Consider the following 19791-nt stretch of genomic DNA (forward strand, 5'->3'; position numbering starts at 1 on the left):
CTGGCGACTTTGGTTCAGTTTTATGTCTTCATAAATTACTATGCATGTGAGCTGAACATGTTGCAGATAAAATCTTTGAAACATCGAATTCAATATACACTATAGTAACTTTACATTTGCTGTAGCGTTCGGGTGGAAAGTCACCCTTGAGGTTTTTCATGTATTTCAAAATTTACCATAAGAGTTAAATAAATATACATCAGGAAGAGACAAAAGAGTGACTGGCTAACACTCGCCTCATGGGCAAATTGTGGCCGGAAATTCTTGGAACAGATCGCTTAAAGCTCGCACTATTCTTCCTCTCAAATGGCCAGAAAAAGCACCGGAGCTCCAGCCTGAAGCCGAGAAAACGAGAGCTCAAAGATCTGTGAATGCGACACGGAGGGCAGTGGGATACATGGACAAAGGAGGCCCTGATGTCGCAACAGTGCAGGAATGCTAAGTGAGTGTGACAGTGCTGACTCTTGGGGGTCAGGGGTGGTGGCGTGGGACAGATCCAGTGCACTGAACAAGCCTTGCTTCATGCGGAACTGTCTTCGTGGTGCCACTGTGGTGTTGGGGAGCTGGGGGAGGTGGGTTGGTCCCTGAGTGTCGGGTCCCCTGTGGAAAAGGTGTCTGCTGGGGGCCCTCAGCCTGCGTTACCGCTCTTCTGCCACTTTCCCGTTTGCCTCCTGCTCGTCCTCGTCTCTCCGCTTCTGCCTCCGGAAGAAGCCGAGCTGGGAGGGAGAGCAGTGAAGCATAGAGAAGAATTAGACCAGAGAAACAGCCGACAATTAACAATTTAAGACTCTGCAAGGAAGTTCATTCTGACATAAACAGTGGGGGATCATGGGAGTTGTTGTCTTCACTGTTAAAAAAATCACCATTGCTTATGCAAATCTCTGTGCAGAAATAATCACGGATGAGGTAATCTCTTAAAGTTTTATTTTTTAAGTTTTTTCACGTTGCATTAAGTCATATTTGCCGACTTCTGCACCGTAACCTTAAATAAAATTATGTTTTTCTCTGAGTATGACCATTGCTGCAAACATTTGGGATAATATAAGAACACAACTCAACAAGGGTCTGGTCATTTTAGACATATCAATGCAGAAATGTGTAACTTCTGCCACTAGAGGGCTACCTATCAGAACAAAACAAAAGATGTTTGGCAGTGTGAAGGGCCAGGCAGAGCTGGGGGCAAGAGCCGCTGCTCAGCTGCTTAGAGCTGGCTAGAGAGTCTGCATTAGAGCCAGACCCTCTGGAGAATAAACACCCGGAGTCTCATTGGATTGTGCTCTGATCCGATGCCGTTTACCGACGGGAAGAGGGTTCAAAGATTACTTTTACATTTTTGGGATTAAAAAGTGGATTTATCTTCACTCCTGTTATTGATCTGACTGGAGCTGGAGAGGAAAAAGAGACATCTTACACTTCAAACTTCAAATTAAAAATTCCTCATTTCTCTGTTAATCACATTAAACATTCTGCAGAACTTTATGTCTGTCTTATCTTAAAACAAATAAACTGAAGAGGTCCAGTCATGCTCTTTTTCTTCCATTTAGTCCTCATGTCCACACACATGTTGAGAGCATTTTATTTGCACATTTGTGTTGTGTGCAGATTGTGTGTATTGGTGTGCGCTGTTGCTCGCTAATGTTAACTTACGGCTACTGTACAGTAAAGTAGGATGTCTGTTTGGGGCAGATAAACACTGCATGAGTAACTCCGATACAAATAATTGCTTCACATGTGTTGAACACACCATTAAAAAAACACTAATGCTGGTGAAAAACTTTAAAAAACTATATCCCTGACATATATCCTCATAACCCCTCCAATCACAAAATGGGAAAAGGGCTTGGCTCTAGCATCCCAACCCCAACTTCTGGTTACAAATCAATAAAAACATCTTCTCCATGAACACTGACACAAATTTACAACTTATACAATATAAAACTATCCACAGAATGCATATGACTAAAGGGAAAATGTTTAAAATGGGATTAGCTAACACTGATATCTCTTCACAATGCAATTTGTGTAGCACAGATGATTATTTTCTCGCCACTTGGGCCTGCCAGCCAGTCCACTCACTCAACAGCCAGTGAAAAACTCTCCTCTATCTTCGGCTGAGGAGGTCCACCGTCCCCACAAGTCACTATCCCAGTTAAATACAGAAACCCATTACTCATCTTTCAAAACTGCAAATCGAAAAAACATCTTGCCAAATCACTCACTGGATCAACTTACAAACAGAATATATGTCAACAGAAAGAATAACAGCCTGCAACCCCACCCCCCAACCCCCAAATAAACATTTGCATAAAGCAAGCATATTTGTCCACTCCCATGTTGATAAGTGTACTCAAAACTTGAAAAATATCCCTTTAAGGTACATTTAGAGTTGATAAAAAATATGCGATGAATAAGTTAACCATGGACAATCAAGTGAGTAACTGTGATTAAATATTTTGATTGATTGACAGCCCCAATATGTATATATATTTATATACAATGCTTGTTCTCTCTCTCTCTCTTTCTCCCTCTCCCCTTTTCTCTTTTACTCTCCCCACCCCTCAGAAGTCATACTCCCGACTACACACACTAATATGTGTCACTGCCACTCATACAAATATCCAAACATACTTAAACACACTTAATTCACATATACTCTACCTAATCGCTATAATCATGTCTTCTGGACACTTACCAATTTATGTTTAATTGTTTATTATTATCTGTATTTTCTGACAATCGTTGACCATTTTGTCCTCCTCGTTGTTTAATGTTGTTGTTGAAGTTTGTTTTTTGTTTTTCTGTGTGCATTGGACCAAATGAAACACACGGTAAGCTTGAGTGACCGTTTAGATTTTTTCTGGATTTGAACAATGATGGAAACATTTTAACGCAAAATCTTAAAATTTACTTGCAAAGCTGCACGGGTGTTTTCACTTACTCTCACTGATTAGACCTCTGCTTAAATTGTGTTAAGTTGTGCTGGAAGGTGTGTAACTTCAACAGACTCCCTGTACTAATAAGAATGATAAAGGTGTGATTTGTAAAGCCCCGACAGACACAACAAGTAGACAGACCTCACACAACCACATCATGTGAAGCACCTTTTTTCCTATTTTCATTGTGTATTGAATATCAATAGAAAACATGAATACTGTCGTGTTTGAAAGGCGCAATACAATTAGTCCCAGACGGCCTGAATTAATAGCTACATGTGTAATTTGTATGTGCCGCCAGCCTCCTGTGAAAATGCCCCAGAAAAAAGCGTGACATTTATCATCTTCGGTCTCCTGAAGTTAAACTGTGTGCTTTAGTCGATGGCTCTTGTGTTGACCATGAATGTGAGGCACCTTTATTGATTGGACTGAGCCTATACTTTAAAATAAGCTTCCACGTACAGTATAGATGTGCCATTATTTTTTTAAATGAAAACATGCACATGTAAGGGGCTCATGTGGTTTTGCAGTCTGGTCTTTAGGTGTAAAGATCAATTAATGGTTCAGTGAAAGCTTCTTTTCGGAAAGCTTCTTTTCAGGACATGAGGAACAAGTACAAATCATTACTGTCTCAAGCTATGTAAATACTGCTTTTGTACTGAATTTCTATAACAGTCTGTCACTTAAAGTCAGATTGGACAGTGGGGGTACTGCCAGGAAACTGCTTACAATCCAGCCCCAACCTACATAAAAATGTAAAATGTAAGAGTTTCTGGCTGGCAATCTATTGGGTTGAGGTCTGCAGTGTGTCAGGCAGAGATTCAGAATGAGAGCGAGTCCAACCTGGGTGCCATTCCCCACCTCTCTTAAGCCTTCACAAAAGGGCGCTGTCACACCCTGATTGGCTGGGAGGGGAATGCCCCAAGCTGCTTCCACTCATTAATTAGGAGTCAGTCTCCCCACCCTGCGCACAGGTGATCTGAATCCACTGCAGTCAGTCCAGAGGGATTTTGAAATTCAGCCCAGAACAAAAAAGTTTTCACAATGGGACTGCTACAGGACCTTTCTATCTCTGTCTTCAGACGTGATTTTATTCTCTACCAGTAGGTTGCAACATAACCCCACACTCCTGCTGTAACAATAGTTCGGGTTTAAAATAAGGTTTAAACTCCAGATAAATGCAGGAGAACAAAATGAGCTTGTTAGCAGAACAATATTACCTACTTTAGATAAAAGCAGCAGTCCAGAGGCAGACTCAACGCAAAATGTACAGGAGGTAATTATATGATGACTCACCTTCCATAGAGCGAGACTGAGCAGAGCTAACAATAAGAGCCCTCCCAGCGTGCTCCCGATGATAATCCAGGTAGGGATTCTGTAATCTCCCTCCTTCCTGATCTCCAGTATTATCTGTGGACAAGATAAGAAAATAGTTGACTCACACACTGAACTCAGTCAGCTTTTGTCTGATATAAAGAGAGTTTATTTGTTCGCAAAAATAAATATAATGCATATACACTACAGTAATATATATATATTTATGGTAAAGCTTTAGATAAGGGAAGACATATTAACCATTAACTAATTGCTTTTTAGCATGTATGTTAGTAATTCCTCTTATTCTGCATGACCATATTCTACAACTTGTAGTTTTCCCTTAATAACCTCCTGATTACTGCTGAATGTAAGTAAGTAAGATAGTAAGTAGGGAAGCTGTTGATGAATTTTAGTCCTTACACGCTTTGCACAGTAGAGGTGTTATAAGATGGTCGTACCGCAAGAAAAGTCACTCTCACATTCTCACTCTAACACCACATAAATATGGTGTCTTCTTATGTAACAAAACACAAAAATATAAGTGTTAATAGTGTCCAAATAACTCTAAATTAAGACTTTGTATCTCAGAAAATGTCCCACTTTCTACAGTGAGGTCTTGCTCATAACTAACTCACTAGTAGAACCTGTGTGGGTTAACGAGTGTCACACTACTAGTGAATTAGCTGTGAGAAAAACCTCAGTTCATAAGATCTTAAGTTAATATCCTATAGTTGTGAGAATATGTTCATGCAGACTGAGGCATTAACAAATACTTTATAAGAACTAATAAAAGCCAATATGCTACTAGTACACATGCTAATAAACAACTGGTTAATGATTCATGTGTGCTCCCCAAAATAAAGTGTCAGCAGAAGTGTAAATTGTGTGCACTAATGTAAATATAAGGCAGTCTGTAATGACAAAAAACAGTAAAAAATAAAGCAGCTGCGATATTCACAGGCAGTAATAATGAACTCTGCCAGAGCTAATGATGATTATACTGGATCATAAATCCAGACATTTGTTACTGTAGTTATATTCAGCACATTGACACACACAGGCCCATCATGGCATATTTACAAAGATTACAATATAACATTCATATAAAATATCATATAATCTTTCTAACATATACATTTAAAAGAAGACTCATTAAGACCGCAAAATCCATTCCCTTTTTACTCTAATCACACATTTAGAGATTAAGTCACCTGAAAGAAGTCAGTAAGAACCAGTGGTGGAATATAACTATGTACCTTTACTCAAAGTATTATATTTCAAGGTACATTGATGCAACTTTATACTTCTACTCCACTACGTTTCAGAGGCAAATATTGTACTTTTGACTTCACTACATTTTTCTGACAGCTTTATTTACAAGTTCATTTTCAGACTACAATTTTTCATCAACTTCCTGTCCAGTGAAAACCAATGTATCGCCAGATATGTTTGATTTTGAATGTGATAAACTGAAGGATGAAGCGCTCTCCTTCTTCTTAAGCTCAATCAACTCTTTCAAAACCCTGTTGGATTAGCTGGAAATTGCATTGTCAAAAAGCTGTAAACAGGCTTTGGTTCAGGCTGTGGTTCTCACAGGACAGGGATGCTACAAACATCTTATAGAATATGATACAATGCTGTAGATTAAACTAGCCAACAGTATATAAAGCAGTTCAAATGAGCTCAGCCTTAAACATCTACCGCAGTAAAATGTAACATACACATTAATGCAGCTGTGATATTAATCTCAAAAAACATCAGATAAAAGAGTGGAACACTGACAGGGAACATTTACTGCACTATGAGTACTTTTACTTTTAATACTTTAAGTACATTTTGCTGATAATACTTACATACTTATACTTAAATCAGGATTTAAATGTAGGACTTTTACATGTGGTGGAACATTTTCCGAGGATCTGAATACTTCTTCCACCACTGATAAGTGCTCATAGAAGCATAATAACGAGATACTGCATGACTGTTTCTACTGGCCAATAGATGGCAGCAAAGATAAGTTTATGAGTCCAGACTTTAACATGTTGTGCCGCTGGTCCTTTCGGTCCCTAAGCACCACACAGCATGTGTGCTCTAATACCAAACTTTACTGTCTGATTCTGCACTGCCTCGGCTTCACAGTGCCATGCTCAACTATCACAGAGCCCACTGATATTTTTCATAAAGTAGACCCTGCAGCAAAATGTGTTTCTGTTTAGTTTAACATAAGTTGCAACATTACAGATATTATACTGTTTCATACTTTCATTCCATTTAATTAAGTTTTAAAGACTCTTTTGATCTCCTTCAGCACACAAACTGTATCCACACATGGAGAGGATCAAAATCACAAAGAGGCTAAATCTGATCAAATAATGATGTTGTTATGAGCTCAGATTTAAGTCAGGTCAAACCCAGGACAGAGGCAGTTCACAGCATTAACTGTAGTTGACTCACATGTCTGACAGGCCTCTCTTCATGTAAGAACATGGGGCTGGAGGAGGGGAGCTCCACTGATGCACTGGTTACCAGTTCCAAGATTTTAAACTTCAGCTGGAGAGGAAATGAAAACATGCAGCCAGTTTTCACAAACACATCACACAGCTGAAGGAGTACATAGCTGTCATCGCTACAGAGTCACAGCAGGCCAACAGTAAAATCAATGTTATCATAAAGCTGTGGGACATTCAACTTTATGCATGCAAGTTTGGGGTTTAATACTCACTGCGTGTAAGGTATCTATTCTTAGAGCTCCTGATATTCTGGCTGTTATTTCTCTGTAGGAGGCCACATTGACACTGCACTGAATCGGCAGAGTGAGGGTGTTGGATTGGTTCTGTGTGAGGAAACCAGACATGAGGCTTCAGGAACAAAGTTATCAAAGACTAAGATGGAAATAAAAATTCTACTGGGAATGATTTTTTTTCTTTTTACCAAGCGGGAGAAGCGTGAAAGATCCTCAGGTGACGACCTGCTTTGTGCCACATGCTGAGGTGGTAAACAGTGCGTACCGTCCCTCTGAGGAATGACAAGAGATTTAAAATACCTGTTAATCTGCTTCAGCCTATAATCTGCAGAGAAGGAGGGAATAAATGATCTGATAATGTCAGGTATATTGCCGTTAAATTACAACTAAGAATTAAAACAGCTTGGTAATTGAAGAAAAAGTTTAACGTCTTGGGAAATATGAGAAAATGTCATGACTGTATTTTAAGAACAGATCTGAAGTCAGGACGTGGTAGGTGTAGCCAAGAAATACTGCAGGCGTGAGACTGCAGGGCTGACCCTATTCTGCACCTTTAGAGCTGTATACTTATTTCCAAATCTGTTGAAATATTCCTTCGGGTAGGTCCCATATTATGAACTGATAATATAAATAAAGTAAATGAAGTAGGATTTGGAAGTTCAAAGTATTTTTGTACTAGCTCTTTAAATAGCATCAATACTAACAATATAAGCTGATGATGATTGTAGATGCTAAAACTTAATCTAACAGCACAAGTAGAGCGGAAACTTCTCATACTGACTAAACCAAAACCCTGAATGGGACGACCTTAATAGGCACTGGAGGCCCGTCAAGTCTTTTTCTGCATGTTGACGCGTTGTGAATGGTGCTGCAGTAACAGAAGCACTATAAATAAAAAGAGCTTGGAACCTTTTCCTTAGCTTTCCCAAAACCAAAAATACTACAGCAAAACAATGAGGAGTAGAATGAACAGTGTGAAGTCTGCTCCAACACAAGCTACAAATGTTAGCATGTTTTGCTAACTACCTTACTAGGCCTACTTATAGTAGTAACTGAATGCTACTTCCAAGGTCAAGGAGCATTTTATATAATGACTGCTACTAACCTACTACACTGTGGGGTTACAGGTGGCATCAAAAAAAAGCACAGATCCACAAAACACATCAGTTGTGTACTATAACTCCACTGTGTGGCAACTCTGGATTGGATTTGGGAAAGTTTAAACTCAACCAACCAAAGCCAAAATACATACAAATAACATTATATAGCAAACAAATAAGGCTACTAACCCTAACCAGAACCCTGTAGCAGCAAAGCCCCCAAAGAGTGTATTTTTAATAATAAAAAAGGTTTTATTGCTTACGAATTCAGCTTTTCATTATTAAGAAAAACCTTATAAGTATAATATTCTTTAAAAAAGTTACATATTCTCACTTTAAATCACTGAGACTCACCTGGTCAATATAGAAGTCAGATATCTGAAGGAGCTGGTTCCCATTTTTCGTCATTTCTGGGATTTCAATGTTCAGCTGCAGATCATTTACTGGAAAGTAGCCGAGGTTCTGGATCTGGGAGAAGGGAAGTAAATTGTGTAAATTATTTGCAAGCCAGTGTTTTCCTCTACAGTAAATGAAGGTAATGCCGATGATGCTCTTGGCTCTCACCTGGAATGTCAAATTGAAAGGAGGACCGATAACACCGGGCTCCTCCAGAGACAGCTCCGATTTGATCTCATATCGAGTCGGATTTGAGTCCCTTTTGAAGTAAAACCATAAACATGAACAAGTAGCACGAAGCAATTATCTTCCATTTATCTGGGCTTTATAGCATTATGTGGTGAAGTCGAGTTCCATTCCAACTTCAGTATCTGCAGCTTATTTTCCCACACTGATATTATTAAGCATTTTCCAGATGCCATTAAATTACTACTTTCCAGTTATTTGCACTTTCAAGTTCACTGCTTTCAAAAATCACCTTAACATGCATCATTTGGTAAGATACTGATTAATGGACAAACCTAGTGAAGAGAAGGTCTGCCTCGTATTTCAGTGAGTAATAGATATCATTGAAATTATCAGCTGTGCTCGTATCCTCGCCATCACTGTTGAGAAAATGAGACAAAAATATTTACGGGTTGGAGTGTATAGAGGGACACAGCAGCTGGGTGATTTATCCTTTCAGCTCAAGTCCAGTTGCAGTTTTTTATCTTATCTTGGCGGCTTGGATATTATTTTTGGATGTCTTGGAAGCATCAATAGGGACACGGGACAGTTAAGGACAGCTCTCTCTCCATGCAAAGAGGGAATGTATTGAGATGTTAATCATTTTAAAATACAGGTTTTAGATTTATGCTCGCACCTGCCGGCCTCCAGGATAACCCTGACGTGGTCCAGGAAGACAGTATGACTGAACTCAAACTCCAGACGAAATGTTACCTACAAAGAGAAGAAAAAACAAGCTCAGAAGAACTCATTTACTGCAAGGTCTAAGAATAATCGTTTATATTATATCTTAACAGTGTTTGTTCAGTGTTCAGTGTACATATGATACGGTAGTAATGATACCAGAATTTTAAACTTTGATACAATACTAATATTAAACTAGCATTACTGCCCTGCGCTTGTGTGCCTCCGCACACCAGTCAAGTTGCTGTTCCTGAACTGTGGCGTTGAACAATGGCCAAAACATTTTTTTGCAGAATATTGTAATGTCACAGTCAAGATGACCTTTTGGATAAAATGTCATAATGTCATCATTTTATCCTATTAAACATTTGTACAATTTTGTCATAATTATCATATAAATTGTTGAGTAATGGCCAAAATGTGTTTTGTGAGGTCACATGGACCACGACCTCTGACCACCAAGTTCTAATCAGTTCATGCTTGAGTCCAAGAGGACTTTTGTGCCAGATTAGAAGAAATTCCCTCAAGGGGTTCTTGAGATATGGCGTTCACAAGAATGGGATGGATGGACGACCCAAAAACAAGATGCTTCCAGCCATGGTTATCTCCACCGCTGAGGCAAGTTATACTTGATACCTTTTACAATACCATGGCAAAAACTTACACACAGTGCTGGTTAAAAAAAAAAAAACTCATTGAACACATATAAACAAATTTGTAATAATGTTAAGATCTGTGCAGCCTTGGATTGAAAAGGTGACTGTAGATCTGTGTTTTCATAGCTTCCGTACTTTTGATGCTATCGATTGCGGATATTGTATTCAACAAAATGAATGAATGAATTAATATACAGTATACTGTATATGCCTATGTATGTACCCTACCCAACAGTTAAGGCCCTGCATTGAGGATTAAGGAGTAAAGCCTGCAATAACCTGTTGTAAGCTTTGACCCCAGGCATCCGGCTGCACAGTTGGTACTGCTTAAGAAGCAGGGAATTTCCCCATAGTTGAGGACAATGCTTTAAATACAAATCAACACACACAAACAACTACCAGTTAGAGTCACATTCAGAGCAAAATACAAGCACAGAGACAAAAAAAATAAGAAAGGAGACAGAAACAGATGACGAGTGTGTTGGGAAATGGGAAACTGTAGAGAGGAGAGGAGAGGAGAGGACTAAGGAGGAGAGGAGTAAAGAGGACTAAGGAGGAGAGGAGAGGAGAGGAGTGGAGAGGAGAGGAGAGGAGAGGAGAGGAGAGGAGAGGAGAGGAGAGGAGAGGAGAGGAGAGGAGAGGAGAGGAGAGGAGAGGAGAGGAGAGGAGTAAAGAGGACTAAGGAGGAGAGGAGAGGAGAGGAGAGGAGAGGAGAGGAGAGGAGAGGAGAGGAGAGGAGAGGAGAGGACTAAGGAGGAGAGGACTAAGGAGGAGAGGAGAGGAGTAAAGAGGAGAGGAGAGGAGAGGAGAGGAGAGGAGAGGAGAGGAGAGGAGAGGAGAGGAGAGGAGAGGAGAGGAGGAGAGGAGAGGACTAAGGAGGATAGGAGAGGAGTAAAGAGGAGAGGAGAGAGTTGATGGGAAGTAGAGATCAAACTGAGAGGAGAGGAGCTTTGTTTACGGCTCTCCATGCTGTAATGAAATCCTGACTGAGGCCTTCTGACCAGAGAGGAATGCATAACAATGTTTACTTCCCTCCTCCATATAGGCATCCCGTACCACAGATAAAGAGACCACAGATAAAGAAAAAAAGATGACCCACTTTTATATAATCTTATCCAATTTGAGTAAAATGACCCTGTCCTCCTTTGTTATGAATGTCCTAGAAAAGAAAAGAAAGCAAAAGCACAAAAATGCACAGACACACACACATGCGAGTGGTATGGGTTTGGATGACATGATTGTCGGTGGCTAGAGGATGTTCGTGCGCCAGCAGAGTTGAACGTGGAAATTCAGACAGAGCATGAAGCTCCCCTTCCTCCTCTCGGTTGATGTAGTCGGCCCACATCCATGAGCCACATTCACTGTTGATCATCAAACAACTACTGACAATGACTGCTAATAAAAACTACTGCTCCTTGACTCTGTATACACTCACGAGACACAAAATCACATGTGGCCAGCTGAATCTGGGAATAAATGTTGCCGTTTTTCACAAACCACGGATATGTTGCAACTCTTAGTTAAAAAAAATAAACAAAAAATTCACATTTCTCTTTTATGTTGTCACAGCACTGTGCTTATGATTTGTTAGTGTAAGGCACAAAAACCATTTGGTTAGGGTTTGGAAAAGACAATGATACGGCTGCCATAAACACAACTGGAAACTGTCCCATGGGCTCCTTAAAAATGTCAGGTTTTTTTTCGCCACAAACACGGGTGGAAATTGTCCCGAAGACTCCTAAAAGATATCCAGTCGTGTCACAATTACAATTATTGAAATGCTGTTGCAAACTGCAGTAACTGGCTTGCCAGCCTTCTCGCCGGCAACTTCACCAACATCCCCTCCACCTCCTGATATGACGGTCAGGTCAACATGTAATGTGAACGTGATATGACACATTTTGTAGAAATGTCAATATAGTACAAAGGCCTCTGACATACAAATGTTAATGTATCAGTGGTTTGCAGAAACGTTAACTGAAAACATTTTATCCTGGCGACTGTCACCACCAACGTGTACACAGGGAGACCTCACTTTGCTGCGGCAGTAGTAAAGTTTACAGTACATGCTAGTTTTACACAGGTCAGTAGCAACCGGAAAAGTCGAAACAAGCGTGATAACTGACTATTTTAAAAAGCTTGCCCTGAGGTTCCTTCTTTCCTTCAGCTAAACTGTGGTTGGGGCAGGCTTGGCAGCGGTACCAGTGCACAATCAGCCTTGTTTAACTCTGTGCCACATTTTTTAAAGGCTCTCGACCAGAGCAGATCAGCGAGCGTTGTGGCTCTGGATGCTTTTCAGGCTGAATGAGTGGGTATGAATCACTCAGTGAGTTTTTAAAGGCTGACCTGAGTCCTCTTGGTTCATTTGTTGGGGATCATGCAGTGATCTTTTCGTTACCCAGGAGATGACTATTGTTTGTAATAATGACGTGGTTAGGACATTTCATGAACTCTTACAATCAACTTCATTACTTCATTCCTTCAGTATTTGTCAGCAAACTTTATATCAGTAAAGAAAGACTATTGTTCAGACATCAATGGAAAAGATGTCTTATGTATAATCTGCTCGCTGTTTAATAGCTTTTAATTTCGCCATACGATGTACCATCAGTGTCGTCCCTGTCAAAGTTAATTCAAACATCACCCTCTTAAAAATAAAACTTGATGCCCTGCTGTAAAATACACTGGAAGGAGCAGAGACTCATAAATATCGTTGACATTACAAGCCTGTGGAAAGGTTTGGAGACAGCAGAACTGAATGTGAGAATAAGGAACAGATGAGAGAAAAGTATCTTTCACTCAGTCTCACCTGGTGCACGAAGCTCAAGTGGAGACAAAACGTTCTTAATGGCTTCTGTTCTATTTGCCCCGTTGCTAAGATGTATTTTGATGATAATGTCATGACAACTACAGGGGTGCTAGTTTACATTTTTATAGTGTACAGAGGAAAGAGAGCAATGCTTGACTGATTTTTATGTCTAAATAAGGGACTTTGACCTTAAAGAAAATGCTTCAAAACAAAGTCAATGCAAAGTCACCTTCAGACAGCTGTGTGAGTGGCAGCAGCAGGACTCACATATGTTGTGGCTTGTGTCCCAGAAATTCTCCGAACTCCATATTGGAGGTTTTCAGTTACAGTAATGTGTTTTTGTGCCATTGAAAAGACGTTAAACACATGAAAAATGTGGAGGTTCACGTAAAATATGAACTCAAAGATGTCAAGTGATAATATACGATATACAATGATTATGCTGAAATGTCATGTGACTGAAGTTAGGTCATGGGAGGACAACTTATAAAGTTTAATTCACTAAAGAAGGCTTAATGAGTCATGGCTTCAATTACATGGAAAAATGTCCACTAAGCAGAGTGCAGATCTCTACCAGTTTTACAGTCAAGATGGGGGCAAAAACAACAAAAACAGGGCTGTATTTGTCTTGTATCATGCCAACAAATCACATGTACAAGTATTATTCTTATTCTTTTCTTTTCTTTTACTTTTTTTTTATTAGTTATTTGAGTATTTGACAGTATCTGTCTATTTGTTTATGTATGGATTTACTTTTCTTGTGCAACCAAAATGTATACCCTCTGAATGTTATCGTTGGTGGGGGATATTTATAAGTTCAGACATGTTCATGCAACGATTTGTTAACTGTTGTAATAAAATTCAAAAATAAACTCTGTAAAAAAAAAGAAAAAAAGATGACAACAAACTTTTCTGTGGGTGTCAGTTCTAGAGTCGGGACATAGGCTAAAATGTGGCCTGCAACAGACTAGGTTAACATTGTTTTTAGCCTGGCCCACTGCCTGAAATGCTTTTTGATACGCTGTCGCTATAAAAGACTCCAAACTGAGGTAATTGTTGATCACTTGCAGCCCCAAATGGCCGGTGAAGAGGAGTGAGGAGTCAGCAGTTAATGGTGTTATAAAACACAGTAGTCAATAAAATAGGTTTTTCAAAAATTGTGAATCACCACAATGTCCTTCAGCATAAAGTCATACATGTGCACAAAAGATATATGGCTGGCAGGTCCAGTAGTATGGGACAAGAGCTGCAGACAGATATACACAGACACACGCACATGTACTGTATAACTAAATGCATGATCTCCTCCAAAAAACACATCAAATAGTTAAATTCCAGTGTCGTACCAGTATTTAAAATCTCTCATTTGCCTTCTCTGGCACACTGCTAAAGGTCTTGACTTCCACTACTTATTATTACTGATTATTATAACTTATTGTGCCTTATTATTCTTAAATGGAAGCACGTTTTTCCCCCCTGAAGTTTGGAGGTTGCATCAAGGAGGCACTGAAGTGTATCAAGCTGGAAAAAATAAGATACTCTACCAGGAGCTCTGTAAAAACTGGAAGCCTTTTCTGGACCGCATAAAATTCTTGGCACTGGTGCCTGGTGTTTGCGATGACTGAGCAATGATTGTTTTTTATGAATGTTAAAAACTTAGTACATGCAAATTCATTAGCAGAATGTGAATGTGATGCCTTCTTCTTTTCTGTGGCCAATGAGAGTGTATTTTTCTCTCAACTTTTATCACCTTACTCCTTTTGCATATCCTGTTTGGGCTAAGTAACTTGAATTATGTCAATAATAAAGTCACAGCTTAGATATAAATGAAAATAAGGATGTTGATCTTAATCTCTTATGTGTTGTTTTATCTTGATGAGCCACTGTAAGCTTTTTAAATTGATGTAATAATAAGAAAATGTTAGACGAAGTCACATTTATATTCCAGTTTATTCATACTCACATTTGTTATTGTTAGAAAGTTAAATACAGAGGGACATATTTAAGTATTGACACTGTGGACTTTGATGTCAGACTATAGAAAGATGTGATCTCACAAACCAGAACTAAACTGGGCTCCTCTGGTTGGCTTGTGGGTCTTAGATTAACCAGTGTGGTCTGTCATGGTCATCTAAAGCCTGCAGCATGTGTTTTGGGATCTGTGGTCTAATATGACCCATGTCAATGTTTTTTCAGCGCCAGAGTCGTGGCATAACATGGACTCTGAGACATGTATCCAGATTTTAATTTAAGTCAGAAGTGGAGGCATCTAAACTGATTTTTATCAGATTTGGGAATCGGTATGAAAACTCTCATATCAATGATTTTTTTATGGTTGGAAAGATCAACTTTTACATCTGCTTTCCATTCAGTCAGATAAATACAGAAATGACGATTCTCGCCTCAAATATATGGCCTTCTACACCGAGCAATGAAATGTCAGATATAGGAAAATGTTCTAGAGCAGGGGTGTCCAAACTCTCTCCCTTCGAGGGCCAAAACTGAAACTTGAAGGTGGGCCATGGGCCAAAGGCAAACACCCATTTAGTTGTTTTGGTAAGATGCAAAATGGTACTGAGATCCCAAACTCCCTTATTACCCCACAAAAAGCAGCATAAACAGCGATTTGGAATAATATTTTTATAATCTTTTGTTTGTTTTTTGCTTAAAACAACTGGGAGCCCAAATTGAACCTTTTGGCGGACCAACATCGGCCCACAGGCCCCACTTTAGGCAGCCCTGCTCTAGAGTCAGTGCAAAACCTAAAAATCTCCCAAACCATCATTTCTCTTTTCTGCTTTCACATGAATACAACAACAAAAAACATTTTAATTGTAGATTACCTAATGATTATCTAATTATGACAATAAATTCAACCTTGATTCCAAAAAAGTTGGGACACTGTGTACATTTTTGTATTGTACATTTCACATTTCTGGAGTGTGATGTCTTACCTGACTTTTGGCTCTCATGAACGGAGCACTGACATTGCAGATCTTCTCACTCCTTAGTTTGTCCTCACTGTAACACTCTATTTTGATATCAGAGTTGTCCTGGATAAAAAAAACAAAAAAACAGGACTGGTAGCATTAGTATAAGCACAGGATTTTTACACAATGCAAAAAATCTAATTCTCATGAGTTTGGGTGATGATTATGTACCTTGACTATAAGGCTAGAGAAGCGCAGGTTGGGTGTGTAGGTGATATTTAGGCGAGCATTGTAGGCGTTTTCTCCTTTGTTCTCCAATCGAACATCCACCACCATCCTCCTCCTGTTTCCCTCTATAACCCGCAGAGATCCCTCACTCCCTGCTTCACTTAGATGGCGGCAGAAGGCACCACGAGACTGCACGGGTTGTGCACAGAACTGACTGGGAGGGAGGGAGAGAAAGAAAAATAAAATCGTAAGGAATATAGCAGGTGAGGATCAGTTTTATTCAAAGCAATGGTAATGTAAATACAAGTTCCTCAAATCATCTCAAAATACACATTTTTAATAATTTTAACGGCTTTCAGTACAACTATCTTTTGTGCCTGCACCACGTTTCTTTAACTGAATAAAACACTAGAATTGTGAAGAGCGCCGGAGTCGCAGGGAGGTGGTCTTGGTGGAAGGTAGGCACACAAAGTCCCGACCTATCACACCAGAAAGTAGGGTTTGTATTGAGTCTAGGGTTAGGTTCAGTCAACAAAAGCACTTTGGTTGAGGCGAGCAAAAAATATTTTCACTTTGTATTAAAAGTCAAGACAAAATGTAATCTATAGGGTTCACGTTGGTTAAGGTTAAAGAAAGATTGTGATTTCGGTCACATGTTAATCAAAATCAGTTAATGGAATACTGAGAAAAAATAGGATGCTTTTGGATTGAACATGAATTTTCAATTTTAACTCGTGTTGACTGGCATAAATTCGCACCAATGTATATGATTCCTATGGATTACATTTTCTCACTATTTCACGAACTGCTGTGATACTGGGTTGTTAGATACAGCATGTCTGTGAATTCTGGTGTGTGCTACAGTGTGAGTCGTGATGAGTGTGTGTACCTACTTTCGAGTCATCAGGTCGTTCATACTCTGCAGTGCCAGGTCAGGTATGCAGCGGTCATCCTCGTCACAGCCGTTCCAGAAAGGTAGCTAGCCAAAGAGACAACAAGCTTTTACAAGGAAAAGAAACTACTTATTAACTCTCTTTCCATGTGCACTTTGATAGGATCAGTTGGTATTTAATGGAGGCGTGTTTTTTTTAATAACAAAGCAAAGATTAACCGTCTGATTCTCTCTCACCTCAGTCCTCACAACAGTAGGCCAGCTGTCATCTAGAACTGGTCCGTTGTCTGGATCTTGTAGCCCCACTTGCGCAGAAAATACTATGGGCCTTGCATAGTCTGTGGTCTCCTGGTATAAAACATTAAGTTTGAAGATTAGCCTGCGGATTTACTCTATCATGGCACTTTATCTATGGCATCCAAATGTTTTTTTTTGCTGTCAAAAGGTTTATACAAATGAACATGATGCAGAAACGCTCAAAAGATTTGATTAGATTTGAACCATCGTGTGCCCCGGGCCTCACCATGACGTGGAAGTAGATGTGTTCGCAGGTCTCTTCTCCAGGAAGGAGGGTCAGGTTTTGAGGCTGCTGCTTGGTTGGGTTGTCCAGTATGGCCCGAGGATTGAAACGTCTCTCCGCAATGGAGACATTGTATTTGATCACTGTCGAGGCAGGAAGAAAATTACACTTCAGTTTGAAATCATAAAAGATGTGATATTTCATTTGTGTTAAAAGGCTTGTGTGATCTATGAGCTTTTGTTGTTACTTAGACAAATGGCAGCAACAGTCTTTGGTGAATGACATCACTGTAGCAATTCAAGTCAATATTAGCTTGACTCTGAACATACGATGAATGTGTGACCAACATATACAAGAATCCAAACCCTCTGTCCTCAGCACCGAGTCACGTCCAAGCCACATTGTTTAAAAGAGCTTTCCGTTTATTGCCTCGTGTTTTCATGGCATGAGGAAAAATGTACGAAGGCTGAACTTGTGCATGCGTTGTGTTTGGGGTCAACTAGAGAATTGGAGAGCGGGAGAAGTCTTAATGCCTTGTGCAGAAAGATCTGGGCAGATAATGGATACTAAAATGGAAGCTTTTCTCCACTTTTTACCACATCACAATAATCAGTATCAGCTATTATAAAACGTTTTTCATTTTTAGATGAGGGTAACTGTAATTTTTTTGGCCACATAACATTTGTCATCAGTATATTAACCACAATGCACATCTAAAAGAGTCTTTTTGTCTAAAAAACACTCTGAAATACTATAAATAGATGTTTACGTAAATAAGATTAACTCGCCTTGAAAAAAGTTTCATTTCATGCAACGGACCACAGCGAACTCACAAACACCAGCACATCTGCCACGCATTACTGGCCAGACACGACAATGAGAGGGAAATTAAATAAACGTGTTCCGCTGTATGCATCCATGGAAGACAAGATAACACCCTCTGTTCTTCCTCTACTCTGTTTTGGCACAACTGATTGATTTGATTAAGATGTCAGAGGGTCAAGAGGTTAATTCAGAACACGCTCCCTTGTACCTCTGCTTTCTCCCACTGATGCACGGTGAAACTAGACCCTGTCATCACATCTCTTAATCATCTGCTATCAGTGACAAATCACCCATCTGCAGTATTGAGTTATCTATGAGCTGTCACCACCACTAAACAATTAGAAACATCTCTCTTTTTAAGTTGAACAAAACACAGATGAACTTGTAGATGTGTTCCAGCCAGCACTCACACAATAAAAGGAACATTTGAGACCACTAGTGTGGTTCAGATATACCAGTTTTGGAGGCATCAGCATTAACTTTGGCAGACACAGCAGTGACATCAGAATCTCTTACTGCAAGTGAAAAAACATTTTGCTTTGGCGCCACTCTGAATGGAGGCAGCCATCACATTTTTTACAGGAAGCCGCATGCTGAAAAGTCTATTGGACCCAGGACAAGAAGGATATACATTCAGAGGGATGAGTGCTTTTTCTCACTTTAAACCAGCCATGTTTCAATCTGTCAATAAAAGCTGAACTACATTTAAACAACAGATCCAAAATAAAAATTTCTGTACTCAAGCGTATCGGCAAAAACGATCTGTTATTAATTTAAGAATATCCATATTTGATGCCATCTGGCAACCTCTCGTCCAATCTCTGGAAAAGACAACCAACAGAGTCCAATGCTATTCACAAATTTCTGTTATGATAATGTAGGATCCCTTGGTTTTTCTTTAAGGGTCCAAGCTGTTCTTTTTTTTTTTCTTTTTTCTCTCTTTTGTGTTATTTCCTCTCGGTTTTAAAAGTGTATATGAGCTGACTTTCATGTCAGGAGGAGGAGGGAACGGTGGTGACATTTCAACATTTTGCAAGTGTTACGATTGGATGTTTTCAATAAGATGTTTGCCAGTCATTTTTGTGGAGACAGAAACAGCTATTTTAAGCCAAAACATGATCTTTTCCATAAGTGGTTGTGCCTAAACCTAACCAGACCATAAGTACAGAATTGCCACAATGTTAAATTGAACATAAAGACAAGTAAAGTTGCAACTTAACAATGGTTTGCAAGACCATACATTGCCAAATGTTGTATTCTGGTGATCAGGTTGTTTTGTCCAAATATGACTACCAAATATGTTCCACATTTAAAGCTGCAACTAGGAACTTAAAGTTCTTAAACTTAAAGTACATTTTGTTTTTTGTGCCGTACCACCAAACCACAAAGCAGCTTCTTTCCTCAGGCTTTGGACACCTCAGTTCATTGTCATTACACTGCCATAAAAATGGTTTTAATTCTATGACTTATCCGATCCAGTAACAAACATTAAGAATAACTGCAATAACTATTCAGAAATAGCCAACCTTCTTT

General features: G+C 39.4%; 1 protein-coding gene across 1 annotated transcript in view; it reads right to left on the bottom strand.

Annotated features, from left to right (window-relative positions):
- Nucleotides 1-260: 260 nt before the first annotated feature.
- The window catches only part of itga11a (integrin, alpha 11a), a 36368-nt gene continuing 16837 nt past the window's right edge, over nucleotides 261-19791 (bottom strand). The window contains exons 15-28 of the mRNA XM_073464681.1: nucleotides 17437-17576; nucleotides 17151-17261; nucleotides 16915-17000; nucleotides 16025-16235; nucleotides 15818-15916; nucleotides 9352-9428; nucleotides 9011-9094; nucleotides 8658-8748; nucleotides 8448-8561; nucleotides 7182-7265; nucleotides 6973-7083; nucleotides 6705-6800; nucleotides 4230-4343; nucleotides 261-716 (exon numbers count right to left, since the gene is read on the bottom strand). Coding sequence (XP_073320782.1) covers nucleotides 639-716; nucleotides 4230-4343; nucleotides 6705-6800; nucleotides 6973-7083; nucleotides 7182-7265; nucleotides 8448-8561; nucleotides 8658-8748; nucleotides 9011-9094; nucleotides 9352-9428; nucleotides 15818-15916; nucleotides 16025-16235; nucleotides 16915-17000; nucleotides 17151-17261; nucleotides 17437-17576 — 1496 coding nt within the window. The 3' untranslated portion in view covers nucleotides 261-638. The remainder of the gene's footprint in view (nucleotides 717-4229; nucleotides 4344-6704; nucleotides 6801-6972; nucleotides 7084-7181; nucleotides 7266-8447; nucleotides 8562-8657; nucleotides 8749-9010; nucleotides 9095-9351; nucleotides 9429-15817; nucleotides 15917-16024; nucleotides 16236-16914; nucleotides 17001-17150; nucleotides 17262-17436; nucleotides 17577-19791) is intronic.

The sequence above is a fragment of the Pagrus major genome, chromosome 4, assembly GCF_040436345.1.
Source record: "Pagrus major chromosome 4, Pma_NU_1.0".
Taxonomy (NCBI): Eukaryota; Metazoa; Chordata; class Actinopteri; order Spariformes; family Sparidae; genus Pagrus; species Pagrus major.